We start from the raw sequence: 16,787 nt of genomic DNA, 5'->3' as shown, positions 1-16,787 counted from the left end.
GTTAGTGTGTGTATGTGTGCGTGCGTGTGTTTTTTTTGTACATTTTCTCTAAGTTTTTTTTTAAGTTAAGTTTTTTTTAAGTTAAGTTTTTGTGTGTGTGTGTGTGTGTTTTCTTTGTGTGTGATACAGCTTCGCCCTCTGGTGGCGGGCGGGTGGTGTTACAGCGTGACACACACACAGACAGACATGTTCTGCTAGGTCTCATAGTTAGTGCTCACTGCGTTCGCAACTATAGGTAATTCTGGCCTTGATGACCCGCAAATTACCCACATGAAGTCTACGTCTAGCATACCTATTCATGGCATAATGTCATAATAGGCAAACATTTGGCAAGAACAGACAATCTATAAGCTCACAACAGCTCACAACGCAACACGTCAGATTGTAGATTGGCTATTTTCAGTGAAGAGAGTTGGCGTAGAGGGACAAACGAGAGGAACCATGTATATATATATACCCCCATGTTGGACCATCAAACCTCCAGTTATTTTCTCAACCATAATGAAGAACTGTAAGAGAAACGATGCCTGAACAACAGACAGCAACATATATGAGAGAATCCCCATGGATAAAGTAAAACACCTGGAAGAAAATAATCTTAAGTGTTTTCTACTTTAATCACCGTAATATGAGCTCAATTAGGTACTTCTTTGTGAAGCAGTTAGGTGGGACTCGTGGGAGATAGATCAAACGTGCGTGCGTGTGAGTGCAGCAGCTTACCAAACACATCGGCTGGATGGAGCGGTGCATGATGGGATGCCACATGAAGGTAGGTAGAGAGTTGAATGGCCCGAGAGGCAAGACAGAAAAGGAAAGGGAAATGATTCCCAATCGTCAGTGAAAGTATTCAATCAATTACAATTTAGGCATTTAGCAGACGCTCTCAATCCAGAGCGATTTAAGAAAAACATGAGGTAATACAGTACATCAAATGCATAGAAATAGTAATCTAAGATCATAGATAAACCAAGAATCTATGATCAATCAAAACAGTATAATATCAAAAAAATAATTATGTATATTGAAACTATACAACACACTATAGGATGCCAGGGCAACAAATGAACCTGGCATTTATCGACATAACATGCTATCTAAATTACATTCTAACCTTTAGGCTAGGCCAAGTGCTACCTACGGCAAGTGCTACGGAATAAACTGTAGTCTGAAGACGTGAGTCTTCAGATTATGGTGGAAGATTGGGAGTGAATCTGCAGTTCTAACTGCAATGGGGAGTTCGTTCCACAGTTTGGGAACTAGAAGGGAGAAGAGTCTTGGACGTGTGGCTGTCCCGGATGTTTTCGGGAAGGTTCTGACAGCTTCCCTGTGATAGCTGATCTGAGTGAGCAGGACAGGTTGTAGGGTTGGATCAAGCTTTGAAGATATGGGGGTGCCATACCTTTGGTTGCTTTGTAGGAAAACATCAGTGTTTTGTACTCTGTGCGGGCAGTAAGTGGGAGCCAATGGATAAGAGCGGAGAAGGGGGGAGACATGTGAACATTTTGTCTGGTTGAAGACCAAGCGTAATGCAGAATTCTGGATCATGTGGAGGGGCTTAAGTGCATATGCTCATGAGTCCAGTAAAGAGCAAGTTACAATAGTCTTGACTAAGGTTTGACTACAATAAATCAATCAATCCTATCACAATTACAGTGAGGTGAGGTGAACATCTTGTTTATGCACGCTTTCACATTTGCAGTTCAAGGAGTAAATTAGTTTTGTAAAGAATGGAAAATAAAATGCACAAAAAGCCTGAAAATACCGTGCATAATGCATATACGGTACAGTTAAATCAGTCACCTTTCTTGGCTTTCTTCTGAAGCTTCAGAGTATCAGAGGATTTCTTTTTGATCTCCTGACGTGCCTTCTTGTACTCTGCCGGGGGAAACACACACATGCACACACACACAGCACGCACACACGCACACACACATACACACACAACATGCTAAATCCACGCGAAAAGGAAACACCTCAAAGGGAATCTACACAATAAAATCCTCAGTCTCAGTTTTAACGTGTAAGGGTCCGTTCTTACACTCTTATGTGTTAACTGACACTCAAGGTTTTATTGTGGAGACCGACTAACCAGCAACTGAAGATCTACTCTCTTCTTCATCCTCCTCCTCCTCCTCCTCTTCCTCCATTGCTTTTATGATGCCAAGCATTGGAGGGAGACGACGTTGGCGGGGAATTGGAATTGAAACACGTTGGAAGACAGAGACGGACGGGAGAACAACAGAGGAGGACGAAGACACGAGAAAACAAAAGCAACCGTTAACCACTTAGACCCTATAATTATGCTTCAGTTGACCGGGGGGGGGGGGGCGTCCTTTTTCCCCAATTACACCAAATCTCTTTGCCCTGAATGTCCAGAATAAGGCCGTTAGGGTTTATAAGCAAGGGATAATCAATGGGGGGAGACCCGATGGCTGACACAATAGCTCCCCATTGATTATCCTGCTTATTACACGGCTACTTAATAAAGACATAAAATTGAGCCAAAAGTAAGAAACAAAGGATTCCATTGCGTACGGTAACAACGTGAAGTGTTGATAAAAAAGAATCAATATTCGCTTACCACATTCACTATTTCTCACTTCAAATGTTTTCAAAAACATTCTTCAGGGCAATGTTTAGCTGTAAATTACATCATGTGCTTGTTTACATGGATGCCATGCTGGATACAACACAAAATAAAGCAACAATTCACTTCGCCAAAGTGGCAAAGTGAGTTTTAACGTTGCTTAATGCTATCAGATAAGACTTTTCTGTTTGGATATACTGTATCGGCTGTCATGGCCATAAAGTCGTTTTTTTCCCCTCAGTAGGCATAACTTCCTGGTATGATGATGATGTCACGCGCATACCCTCTATATGGATGCTCGGGTTCAAGTGGTTAACACCCCGAAAGCCCAGGGGTATTTAGGACCATTAAATCAGAGCGCCCAGCGATTTGCAGCAACGGAGCACATTTAGCGACGCACCAGGCGCTATCCCGGATGTAGCTGAAGTAGCTAGATGTAGCCAAAACACCCCTGAGGCGATCAACAACGGGAGGTATGATTAATTCTAACGCGACTAGCAACGGGACCGCGATGGCCCGTCTAAAACATAATCTTTGAGTGAAATTGCACGGAATGATTTATTCACGTTCAAGATTTTTGATCTGATCTGCTAAAATGGGGGGGAATATTTTGAATGACGTCCCAACCGGAAATGACATAGAATGTTGCCCAACAGACCCTCCCAGCCTGTGGAGCAATGCACCCAACAGACCCTCCCAGCCTGTGGAGCAATGCGCCCAACAGACCCTCCCAGCCTGTGGAGCAATGCGCCCAACAGACCCTCCCAGCCTGTGGAGCAATGCACCCAACAGACCCTCCCAGCCTGTGGAGCAATGTTGCCCAACAGACCCTCCCAGCCTGTGGAGCAATGCACCCAACAGACCCTCCCAGCCTGTGGAGCAATGTTGCCCAACAGACCCTCCCAGCCTGTGGAGCAATGCGCCCAACAGACCCTCCCAGCCTGTGGAGCAATGTTGCCCAACAGACCCTCCCAGCCTGTGGAGCAATGCGATCGGTTTGGATATCAATACATCTCCGTTTATGCCGCTCAGGGTGTTAAAGAGGTTGATATATGAAAAGAGAGGGAGATGAGGGAGAGAGAGAGGGAGAGAGAGGGAGAGGAGGGAGAGAGAGGGAGAGGAGGGAGAGAGAGGGAGAGGAGGGAGAGGAGGGAGAGAGAGGGAGAGCAGGGAGAGAGAGGGAGAGAGAGGGAGAGGAGGGAGAGAGGGAGAGAGAGTGAGAGGAGGGAGAGAGAGGGAGAGGAGGGAGAGAGGGAGAGAGAGTGAGAGGAGGGAGAGAGAGGGAGAGAGAGGGAGAGGAGGGAGAGAGGGAGAGAGAGTGAGAGGAGGGAGAGAGAGGGAGAGCAGGGAGAGAGAGGGAGAGGAGGGAGAGAGAGGGAGAGGAGGGAGGGAGGGAGAGGAGGGAGGGAGAGGAGGGAGAGAGGGAGAGGAGGGAGAGAGGGAGAGGAGCGAGAGAGGGAGAGGAGCGAGAGGAGGGAGAGAGGGAGAGAGAGGGAGAGAGGGAGAGGAGGGAGAGAGGGAGAGGAGGGAGAGAGGGAGAGGAGCGAGAGGAGGGAGAGAGTGGGAGAGAGGGAGAGAGAGGGAGAGAGGGAGAGAGAGGGAGAGAGGGAGAGGAGCGAGAGGAGGGAGAGAGTGGGAGAGAGGGAGAGAGAGGGAGAGAGGGAGAGAGGGAGAGGAGGGAGAGGAGGGAGAGAGTGGGAGAGTGTTTAGCATGGACAACCTCCTGTGGAGAACCTTTAAAGAGAAAATGGTCTCATGTCCTACAAGGAGCTACAGTATGTGGATGGACTGTATATTAGAGTAAGAACAGAAGGAAGAGCACATATACACACTGTATAGAACTGTGTATGTATGAAGCACCCAGGAGTATATTAGACAATTGACATTGGGTGGAAAAAATGGGTTACAAAAATTGTGGGATAAAAAAAAAACATCCATATTTGTGTGTAGTAAATACTGTATATCTGTGTGTCCACATTACAACCTTGTGTGTATAATTCTAAACACCTGTGCGTGTGCATGTGCCTGTGTGTGCGTGTGCGTGCCTGTGTGTGCGTGTGCCTGTGTGTGCGTGCCTGTGTGTGCGTGTGTGCGTGCGTACCTTTGGCGTGGTCCTTGTCCAGAGTGTTGGATACTCTCTTCCACTCTTCCATCTGCTCCTGGAGAGGGTTGATCAGACAGTCCAGAAACACCCTGCACTCCAACACACACACACACACACACACACACACACACACACACACGCACGCATGCACGCACGCAGAAAAAAGAGAAAAGAGATTAATGCATGCATGCATGTTTTTGTGTGTGTATATCCGTGTGTGTGTGTGTGTGTGTGTGTGTGTATGCGTGGGCATGCATGTTTAATATTTACAGTCTAATGTCAAAAATAGCAAACAAACAGGCCTGCAGCCTAACTAATACCATCATAAAACACTGTGTTGTGTGTGTGTGTGTGTGTGTGACTGTGTGTGCGCGCGTGCGCGTGTGTGTTTCTGTACACATGCATTTCATGATGATGTTATTAATATGTGTGTATAGTAGTGTATGCACATGCATTAAGCCCTGTGTTCTATAACTCAGCAGGTTGTCTCGTTTCACAATCTGCTCTCATACAGGGACAGGTAATGGACTCCTGCGTGCGCAGCGCACACGCGCGCACACACACATGCACACGCACACACACATCAGGGGAAATGGGAGAGGAAAGGACATTAAGGAGGACGCAGAGCTAATGGAGGAGGAGGAGAGAAGAGCTACAGAGGCTCTCACAGCAGGAGGAGCCGAGAAAGGAGGAGGAGGTGAACAAGAGGTAACAGAGAGGACACAACTCATACAGAGAGGAGAACCAAGAAGATGAGCAGATGGAAAGACACACACACACACAAGGGATGGGACGATAGTCCTCACAATAATCGTATCGCGTATATTTTAATTTAGCGTGAAATTCACTCTTCGCTAAGTCCCACCCAAGCCCGTTGTTGGCCAATACCACGTTAGCGACGGTTACTAAGGTAGGATACTGGTCACGCTTGCATGCTGGTCAAATACCTGGCTCTCATAGACTTCCATTGTAACGGGGAAACAGCTCTCAAAGTCAGTCAGTTAGCACATAAGCGAACACAACACAAGCTGATTCTGACAGTTTATGACATCAGGAAAACTCATGCCGTTTTATTTTCGTCTTTTGATAGATTTATAAAGTAACTATTTTGGTTGGAGATATACAGTGAAGTGGTTCTGGTGTTCCCAACTCTCGTTTGTAAACAAGTCGCCATGCTGTTTGAGATGCACCCAGCTGCAGTCCCAGACATTTCTCCTAAAGTGTATGTTGTGTAAGTGTATGGTGTTTGCGACAAGTGGACGAGATCAAATACATTTGTTTACATCCAACGGCCTGAGACCGAGGCTACTTCAGAAGTGTGTGTACAGATTTGGACCAATCGGATCGTTTTGTAGGCAAACCGGAACTTCTTTCCACACAAACTTGTCAGGGTTGCCAGGTCTGCTTATTTCCCGCTACTTTTGGCTTAAGGCTAATAATTAGTGTATGTAATATATTACCAAAACATGAATTATCATAGACATAGGCCTACATAGTATTTATAATGATAAATGCATACAATCTTTTTATTATGATTATATATGGTCATATTATTGTGTTTGTTTTGGCTTGTTTTTCTTGATTTGGCTTTAAGAGTTGGCTTGTTTTTGGAGGTGGGTTGGCTTATTTCTCTCACACAATGTGGCAACACTGAAGTCAAAACAAAAACAAAGACAACGTTGAAATGTTTTATTAAAAATAAAACGGTCAGAATCAGCTTAGTGTTCTGAAAGAGTGACTTTGAGAGCTGTTCCCCCGTTACAATGGATGTCAATGAGAGCCTATTTTTATTTCTAATATGTACTATTAAACTGTACAACGGAGCGAAATAATCCATGGAACGGACTAGTTTGCTCATAACAAGGTAAGAAAACAAACCCTCTTTCTGAGGTCCACACATGCTGTACAGCAAATATATTTATTGACACTGCTTAAACATTTTGACCAGCATTGCAAGCGTGACCAGTATCCTACCTTAGTAACCGTCGCTAACGTGGTATTGGCCAACAACGGGCTTGGGTGGGACTTAGCGAAGAGCTAATTGTCCTCCGCCCTTTAGTTGAGCTGCGAATTCAGTAGCACTTAAACAGCCTATATGATTGATACAACAGACCTGTAAAGAGTGCATTTGGTACGTCCTTAATTCACTCTACACAAATCGATTCGACAACAAATAAAATAGCAGATCTACTTGTAATTGCTGTACTTGCTTGTGGATCGGCTATTTTTGGCTATCATTCCCCCAGAATAGGGATGCTGGGGGTTCAATACACACACACACACACACACACACACACACACACACAGCTACTCACATGGAGAACTGCCGTAGCTTGGTCTCGATGCTGCGGTGTCTCATGCACATCCTGGTGAGGGCTGAGCCGATGTCCCTGGTACCTCCTGTCAAAACAATACAACAACTCCTGTCAATTACAACTACAGTATGTGTCATTTTAATTCCATACACTTCATTTTTGGTCATGTCAGCAAAAATAGCAGATCCACATGCTCGATGCGGCACAGGTCGGCACATAGTGAGCTTGTGCAATGGCTGTTTTAGCTAGTTTTAGTTTAAAAACTACGAAAAAAAACATTTCATAACGGGGGAGGGGAGGGGGGCTTCATGTCTTGATTATGAATTGGATACCATAGGACCACACAATGGAAACAAGCCATCAAGGCTTTTTTTATCGCATAAAAAAAATCGCATTGTGCGTAATTGTACTTGCTGAACTGTTTGCAAACCGTTAATAAAGTCTTAGGACTTGTGGAGGTCTGGAGGACAGTCCTTCAGACCTCCACAAGTCGTAAGACAGACCACAAAACCCTGGTCCTTCAAGGCCCAAGATTTTGTGGTTGGAGGGTATCCTAGTGCTGGTGGAGGCCCAGAGGACCAGGGTTATGTGGTTGGAGGGTCTCCTTAGTGCTGGTGGAGGCCCAGAGGACCAGGGTTATGTGGTTGGAGGGTATCCTAGTGCTTGTGGAGGCCCAGAGGACCAGGGTTATGTGGTTGGAGGGTATCCTAGTGCTTGTGGAGGCCCAGAGGACCAGGGTTATGTGGTTGGAGGGTATCCTAGTGCTTGTGGAGGCCCAGAGGACCAGGGTTATGTGGTTGGAGGGTCTCCTTAGTGCTGGTGGAGGCCCAGAGGACCAGGGTTATGTGGTTGGAGGGTATCCTAGTGCTTGTGGAGGCCCAGAGGACCAGGGTTATGTGGTTGGAGGGTCTCCTTAGTGCTGGTGGAGGCCCATAGGACCAGGGTTATGTGGTTGGAGGGTATCCTAGTGCTGGTGGAGGCCCAGAAGACCAGGGTTATGTGGTTGGAGGGTATCCTAGTGCTTGTGGAGGCCCAGAGGACCAGGGTTATGTGGTTGGAGGGTATCCTAGTGCTTGTGGAGGCCCAGAGGACCAGGGTTATGTGGTTGGAGGGTCTCCTTAGTGCTGGTGGAGGCCCAGAGGACCAGGGTTATGTGGTTGGAGGGTATCCTAGTGCTTGTGGAGGCCCAGAGGACCAGGGTTATGTGGTTGGAGGGTATCCTAGTGCTTGTGGAGGCCCAGAGGACCAGGGTTATGTGGTTAGTGCTGGTGGAGGCCCAGAGGACCAGGGTTCTGTGGTTAGTGCGGGTGGAGGCCCAGAGGACCAGGGTTATGTGGTTACTAGTTAGTGCTGGTGGAGGCCCAGAGGACCAGGGTTATGTGGTTAGTGCTGGTGGAGGCCCAGAGGACCAGGGTTCTGTGGTTATTGCGGGTGGAGGCCCAGAGGACCAGGGTTATGTGGTTACTAGTTAGTGCTGGTAGAGGCCCAGAGGACCAGGGTTATGTCCCTGCTGAGTGTTGAGGTGAGAGGACGTTCTGGCTGACATCATCTGTTTGACCTGCTGCTTTCTCAACACGCCAACACTTTTAGCACTTAGCCTGGCCTCCACTTGGTACACTGACTGCATGCACACACACACACACACACACACACACACACACACACACACACACACACACACACACACACACACACACACACACACACACACACACACACACACACACACACACACACACACACACACACACACACACACACACACACACACAGTGTACTACTGAAGTCTTTCACACAAATGCGCGCACACACACACGTTACACATAAGTGTGACTATGAGAGTTAAGAGAGAGAAGCAAACAGTGTCCATGACCTCACCTCTTTACACAGCGAGAGAGAGGGAGAGAAAGAGAGAGTAACTGAGCGATGAGAAGAGAGAGAGGGAGAAAAGCTGAGGAAAAGAGTGAAGGAGCTTGGCAGAGGACAGAGGTGCCAGAACAGATTTGACAAATGTTCATGTCCTTTGCTCACAGAGAGACTCCTACTGGGTTCTGCTGAGATTGCAGAACCATACTACAGCAGTAGTACAGCCCCTTTCTCACACTACACTCAGATTTAGATTATTATATCATGATGACATAGACCATAATGTATTAAGCGTTGGAGCTATAGTTTAGGGAAAGGTGTTTCAACTCAAGCTAAAACAATGACACTCCCATCCTATCTTCCAGAAAACCCAAGTCAGTCTTACTTTCAGATCGGCAACCATTTTCAAAATTACATTTGACCAGTTATTTTTGGGAAACATTTAACAAGTTCTCAGAAGTAAACGTTCTAGGTCTTTTGTGACATCAGATTTAAGGGTAAAAGTTATGTTTTCATTGTTACAGCTCACAGCAAAGAGTTGCACTAGCAAGGGAAATTAAGTGAGTGTCATGATTTGCGATGCAAATTGAAAATACATGAGCTCCCTTTCTCCTATACTCCTGATAACAGCAGATCATACTGACAGGTTAGCAAGCTGTTTGTCAGTCTAGCGGGAGCTCCACAGGCACCAGAAGGGGCCAGATGGCTCTCCTCTCTCTCCCCTAGACAGCAGACTCCCTCCTGGGGCATTGTTCACAGGACCTCAGCCTGTCTGCCAAAAGATCCAGGGCCAGGCTGGGAGACAACAAGGTACCTCTTGAATAACACAAAGAGGCAATGTGCATACTATTACAGACACACAAGCACACGCACACAAGACAGTTTAGAAATCTGATTAAGTTACGGAGATAATTGGATAACTTAACCACATGAAGCCTAACGCCTCTATTCCGGGCATCTCATACTAGGCGAATATGTGGCGAAAATAGGTCAACATTAAGTAAAAATAGGTGAACATTCAGCGTTAACAGCAGATCCTACAAGCTCGTTGCGACACATTGTGAGCTTGTAGATTAAATATATTTGGCAAAGATCTTTGGTGTGGAAAAAGGAGAGTACCAAGTACGGACCACAGTCAACTTTAGTATACAGTACATGCAGGGTTTAAGTTGTTTATTCAGTAGCTAACCTGTTGATAGGAATGGAAGTGGGCCGAATTCAGAACAACAGCAGATTGTGAATCAGGAGTTTATGTACTTTGCTTACTACACTCACAGTACTCTTATCGTGTCATACATATTTTATATTTAGACAAACACTGAGCTTTTTTCTCCCAAACTAAAGGAGATTGGGCAGTCGATGTACTTTACAATTTTCTGTATTGATTCACATGGTAGGAGAGCTGAGAAGGACACAGCACAGGGTGGTCCAGAGAAAGAGACTTGTGTGGCCCTTACAAATGAATTTAATGTAGCTTGATCCCTACGGAAAAACACATGGTCCTCAGTCAACTAACTGAATTAAATAAAAGCTGAAAAGATATAGTTTTTTTAAATAAATAACCTGAAATAAGGACACCAAGGTTGACCCATTAAGGCAGGGTAAGCAACTGTCATGTGCACTATGTCGCGACTGTGTCATTTTAGATTTTAGCAATATAACATCATACGTTTTTTCAGAAAACTCTTAAGATTTAGAACATTTGTTTAGAACAATGTTCCCAAAGATAGCAGATGTACAAGCTCACAGTGAATCACTTTGTGCTGCACTCAAAATGTTTGGAAAAAAAGGTCTTCTCTTCTGGGGGTCCCTGGCACAACACATTTTCAGATGGGGGGTTCACACACACAGACACAGACACAGACACACACACACACACACACACACACACACACACACACACACACACACACACACACACACACACACACACACACACACACACACACACACACACACACACACACACACACACACACACACACACACACACACACACACACACACACACACACACACACCCCTCTAACTTTGGGGGTCCTTGACAGGAAAAGGTTTGAGGACAACTGATTCAGAAGGCCCTTGTGGAATCAGCCTCAGGTCTTAAAGGGTTAATGTGGTTAATCCGCTGTAAGCTCCATTAGTTCAGCGGGCAACAAACACACTCAGATAATAGTTTAGCCCCGGCTGGCCGGGGTTTCCATTGCAGCAGGTTGAATTCATATTTGCCATGTTATTTCCACTTGGCTGAGCCAATATAAAGTACCCTGGTGGATTTCAGCACCCATGGGCCTGGGAGAGATGGGGGTTTAGTCCAATTAATTATTAATACCACTATTCATGTCTGCTCAGTCAACTGTGAACCAGGCAGCCAAAATAATAAGTGACCGCTGTTTATACACACAGATGTTACACACACACACACACACACACACACACACACACACACACACACACACACACACACACACACACACACACACACACACACACACACACACACACACACACACGCACACGCACACGCACACGCGCACACACGCACACACGCACGCCAAACAGCGTTGCTGCAAATGCCTTGGTAGAATTCACGGATAAAGGAGATGTCGAGACGATGGAGTCGATCTGGGCTCAACGGAAAAATAACAGCAGCAGCAAAACAAGGACCTTCGATGGTTCACAATAAGAGCACGTCCAGCAAAGCTGAGGCACGCCAGCCAGGAACACACTGTCCATATTCTGACTCAGCCAACTCTCCCCCCTACGGTCAGGGAATCTCCGGCATATCTAGAGACCATGCCACTTTGGATGATGGGGTAATAAGCTTTAAACAGTAGAAAGCTACAAATGTTGTGAGCTTGTAGATTGGTTATTTGAGCTATTTCTGGGAGACAAACTATCACCCATTTTGTCCATAATAGTCCTGATGATAATACATTACTTATTTTGATTATTGTTGGTACTAGTCATTGTCAGTCATTTCCTTTGCATATTTCAGTAATAGGCTTTGTAAAGTTATTTGACATACCGTATCTGCCCTGTGCAGTTTTTGTTTACAAAGCAACAGAAACGTAATTTGCGTTCATTTGTTCTAATGTTCAACGTCAAAAACACAATTAAGTCATTTATCCCAATTATTTGTGTGAGACAATTTATCATCAACTAAAATGCCACGATTGTGACAGCCCTAATCTTAGATCAACAACATTACCTCCAAAGCCTCAAAGCACTACAGTGAGTGGACAGTGAATAATGTGGGGCCGTGTGACACCGCTTCAATGGGCTGCTGGGAGGTTGAGGGTGACGGAATGGGAGGTATTGTGTTGCAGTAGCATGTTTGGTCAAGTGGTGCTATTGTTAACTGGGATAATAGAGACAGCTCATATTTTATCTGTCTGGAACTATTGTTGAGATGTGCGTGTGTGTGTGTGTGTGTGTGTGTGTGTGTGTGTGTGTGTGTGTGTGTGTGTGTGTGTGTGTGTGTGTGTGTGTTTCGTGCATGCATGTTGTCTGGGTCACACACTAGGTGGTGTTCCTATGCCAACTACAAAGATGAAGGGGCCAGGAGGCATGTAGGGCCACAAATGTCAAACTTAGCACATGAAGAGAGATGAGAGAGAGACAGACACAGAGAAAGAGAGAGAAAGAGAGAGAGAATGGACGGTCTAAACGGAGGGAGTGGCAGAGATAGAGGGAGATGCAGACATGCGGGGCCAGAGAGAGGAGAGAAATTCAAACCTAACATGATGCAAGGTTACCATGGAGACAGCTGCCGTCAAAATGTCTTTCTCTGTTCCCTCGCTTTCTCTCTCCCTTTCTTTCTCTCTCCGTTCTCTCTCTCTCTCCGTTCTCTCTCTCTCTCTCTCTCTCTCTCACGCTCTCTCTCTCTCTCTCTCTCTCTCACACACGCTCGCTATTTACCCTCTCTTCATTCCTTCTTTTCCCCTCTTTAATCCTTCATCCCCTTGCTTCCGCTCTCTACGCATTTGACTCTTTCTTTTTCTTTCCTTCTCTTTCTTCATTACCTCGCTTCCGCTCTCTCTCCATTTCGCCTCTCTCCTTATGAATCCTTCCTGCTCTCCCTCCATCTCGCCCTCTTTCCCCCCCATCTGTCGAGATACATGTGGTGAACTTGTAGATCTGCTATTTTTGCTTCTTTTTTTGCCGATATTGTTTAAAGCTTCTTTCTAATGACATGCCCTAAACGGAGACACCGCGTTTTAAGTGGTTAATATATATATATATATAATATATATATATATATATATATATATATATATATATATGCTTTTTCAGCCTTTATAAGCTGACAGGAAATGGAGGTGGGGGGGATGGGGAGTGACACGCAGCGAAGGTCGTCCGGATCGAGTTGTTGCCTCTCATCCTCATTCCTCCACCCAGCTCCACCTGTGTCTTGTTGCCTCTCATCCTCCTTCCTCCACCCAGCCCCACCTGTGTATTGATGCCACTCATCCTCATTCCTCCACCCAGCCCCACCTGTGTCTTGTTGCCTCTCATCCTCCTTCTCCACCCAGCCCCACCTGTGTCTTGTTGCCTCTCATCCTCATTCCTCCACCCAGCCCCACCTGTGTCTTGTTGCCTCTCATCCTCCTTCCTCCACCCAGCCCCACCTGTGTCTTGTTGCCTCTCATCCTCCTTCTCCACCCAGCCCCACCTGTGTCTTGTTGCCTCTCATCCTCATTCCTCCACCCAGCCCCACCTGTGTCTTGTTGCCTCTCATCCTCCTTCTCCACCCAGCCCCACCTGTGTATTGATGCCACTCATCCTCCTTCCTCCACCCAGCCCCACCTGTGTCTTGTTGCCTCTCATCCTAATTCCTCCACCGAGCCCCACCTGTGTCTTGTTGCCTCTCATCCTCCTTCCTCCACCCAGCCCCACCTGTGTCTTGTTGCCTCTCATCCTCCTTCTCCACCCAGCCCCACCTGTGTCTTGTTGCCTCTCATCCTCCTTCTCCACCCAGCCCCACCTGTGTCTTGTTGCCTCTCATCCTCCTTCCCCCAGGCCTCCCTTTGTAGCCCCCTTCTCTCCATCTCTATCCAAATCAAATCAAAGTTTATTTGTACATTTACATTGACCGAAGACAAACCAAAGTGCTGAACAAGAGCATGTAAAGAAAACAAAACAAAAAAAAAACAACAAAGCAACAAGTGAGAGCAGAAGTATATGCAAACATGGTATAAGAAGGGTATGTGCGTTTTCAGACAACATTAAAAGCCAGGGAGAAAAAGTGGGTCTTTAGGAGAGATTTAAAAACACCCAGGGACTGGGCAGAGCGAATGGGAAGGGGCAGGGCATTCCACAGTGTGGGACCGGCCACAGAGAAGGCTCGGTCACCTCTAGTGACACATGAGGTTCCAGGCACAATCAAACGCAGTTGGTCAGCTGACCTCAAGGGTCTGGCTGGGACGTATGGTTTAATGAGCTTGCAGAGGTAAGGGGGGGCAAGCCCATTTTGGGCTTTGAAGACAAACAATAATAAATTCTAAAGCAAACTGGGAGCCAGTGTAGGGAAGCAAGGACAGGTGCAATATGATCGCGCTTTTTCTTTCCGGTAAGGAGGCGGGCAGCAGAGCATTTTGGACGAGTTGTAGGCGCCTGATAGCAGATTGATCGATTCCAAGGTACAGGGCATTGCAGTAGTCAATCCGCAAGGAAATGAAGGCATGGACAACTTTCTCTAGGTCTGAGGGTGTAATAGGCCTTGATCTTGGCCAGCAGCCTTAGTTGGAAAAAGCTAGCTTTGACAACGGCACTAATCTGCTTATCAAATTTGAATTTGTTGTCAAAGAGTACTCCTAGGTTTTTGACAAAGGGGCGAGTGTTGGCGCTTAGTGGGCCGAGGTCAGCGTTGAATCACTGGTTTTTGTGTTTAAGGGTAAGTAAAGCTGTACATCATCGGCATAGCAATGGAAAGTGATATTGTGTTTTTGAATGATTGTCCCTAGTGGCAGAATATACAATAAAAACAGAAGAGGGCCGAGAATGGAGCCCTGGGGGACCCCACAGTTAAGGGGGGCAGGACTAGAGGAAAGTTCACCAAGCTTGACTGTAAGGCTCTTGTCGGTGAGGTAGGACCTGAACCACTGCAGAGCAATGTCAGTGATGCCGATGTAATGTTCTAGTCTGGATAGCAGGGTTGGGTGATCCAGACTCCAGACCCCCCCCCCCCCTCCCCCCCGAAAAACCCCCATCTATAAATAAGACATGGCTGGACAGAATATCTGATCTCCCCTGGAAGCCATACAGCAGGGTGTGTGTGTGTGTGTGTGTGTGTGTGTGTGTGTGTACAGTGCATGAATGTGTACATACAGTACAGTGTGGAATACTGTTGATGGATGTATTGTGTGTGCGTATATATATATATATATATATATATATATATATATATATATACATACATACATACACACACACACCACACAGGTGGACAGAGTACTCGACAGAGTACTTGAGTAAGAGTACAAACCACACACACACACACACACACAGTACATACGTACTGCACATACATAGACATGCGTATATATACTAGTCGAGTATGTACTGTATGTGTGTGAGGTTGCATTTTGTTTATGGATTGATAGTTGATACTATGTGGGACAGGGTGAGGGACATGGATGTTTTGTGTGTGTGTGTGCACTCTGTGTGTACTGTGCGAATGTGTACTGTGCGTGTGTGTGTTGTGTGTGACTGTGTGTACTGTGAGTGTGCATGTGTGTGTGTGTGTGTATGCGTGCGAGGCGCACGCCTCGGGTGGGGTAGAGAGCACTGCATTGCACCATTAGCACCTCCCTCTCTCCTCTCTTTCTCACCCTTCCTCTCACGTACTTACTTCTCTCTCCTCTTCCCTTCCCCTCATAGTCTTCCTCCTCTCTGGTCTTTTCACCTTCCCACCGCATGTCGCGTTCCGTCGTCTAGCCCTGCACTCCATTACGTACAAGTAACCACAACCACCACAACCTTTAACTAATAATGTGTTACATCATGTGTCACTAACGAGCCAGCAACCTTTTAGCAACAGACATAAACTCTGAATAACGTACCACATACTACCCCCATCTCAAAATATTTTGTTCCAGGGACCCCCAGGAGCAAAGATTTCAGTTAAAAATGTATATATGTTTACAAGACCTGGGGCCCATTTATGACATTCTACCACAACACACAAACTGCATAGTGTGCCGTGCCTATGCCTCGGCCAACGCCAAACCACAACAGAAACAAAATCTGCTCTATGAAAAATCTGCTTTTTTTATTTTATTATATTTTTATCTTTTGTAATTATTTTTATCTTTTGTAATTATGTATGCATGTATTTTGTGTATGTGTGTATATATATATATATTTATTTTATTTCCTCCAGACTGTTCCGACTATCCTTGGGATTGTGGGTGGGGGGAGGGTGGGATAGGGGATTGAGTTTTATTTTTATATTTTATATGTCTGTCTAATACTTGCCCCTGGGCTACTGTCGAAAAACCTGAATAAAAAGATTTTGAAAAGAAAGAAAAATGTATATACGGTATTCAACAAATATTTTGTATATAATACTGTGTACTGTATTATAATACATTTGCTTACATGAGCGTATATGGCTGATATTTTCGAATAGCCAAGTATAAACTGTAATCTAAAATCACACAGATGCTTTGCCAGCTTTAATGAGTTAAGCGCACCGACGGCCGTACGTCCTTCAGGAAGACACTGTACCTCTGGTGGCTTACTCACAGAAGTCCATCTACTCTGGACAACATGGTCAGCTAAAGGCCCATTCATACATACTGTAGTAGTAGTAGTTGCGAGTCGGTGTCGAGCGCGAAAATAGCCGATCTTCGAGCTGTGGATTGGCAATTTTTGGCGTGACACCGTCATGCAAACTATACAGAGCTCAGAC

At 45.9% G+C, this 16,787-nt stretch overlaps 1 protein-coding gene across 2 annotated transcripts in view; it reads right to left on the bottom strand.

The window, feature by feature from the left end:
- Positions 1-16,787, bottom strand: part of LOC306937776 (protein MTSS 1-like) — a 77,837-nt gene that overhangs the window by 19,808 nt on the left and 41,242 nt on the right. For both annotated transcript variants that reach the window (XM_079521721.1, XM_079521722.1), the window contains exons 4-7: positions 7,007-7,091; positions 4,689-4,780; positions 1,801-1,875; positions 721-732 (exon numbers count right to left, since the gene is read on the bottom strand). In XM_079521721.1, coding sequence (XP_079377847.1) covers positions 721-732; positions 1,801-1,875; positions 4,689-4,780; positions 7,007-7,091 — 264 coding nt within the window. The remainder of the gene's footprint in view (positions 1-720; positions 733-1,800; positions 1,876-4,688; positions 4,781-7,006; positions 7,092-16,787) is intronic.

Source organism: Electrona antarctica (assembly GCF_951216825.1).
Source record: "Electrona antarctica genome assembly, chromosome: 15".
NCBI lineage: Eukaryota > Metazoa > Chordata > Actinopteri > Myctophiformes > Myctophidae > Electrona > Electrona antarctica.
This window is presented reverse-complemented; position numbering and strand designations above follow the sequence as displayed.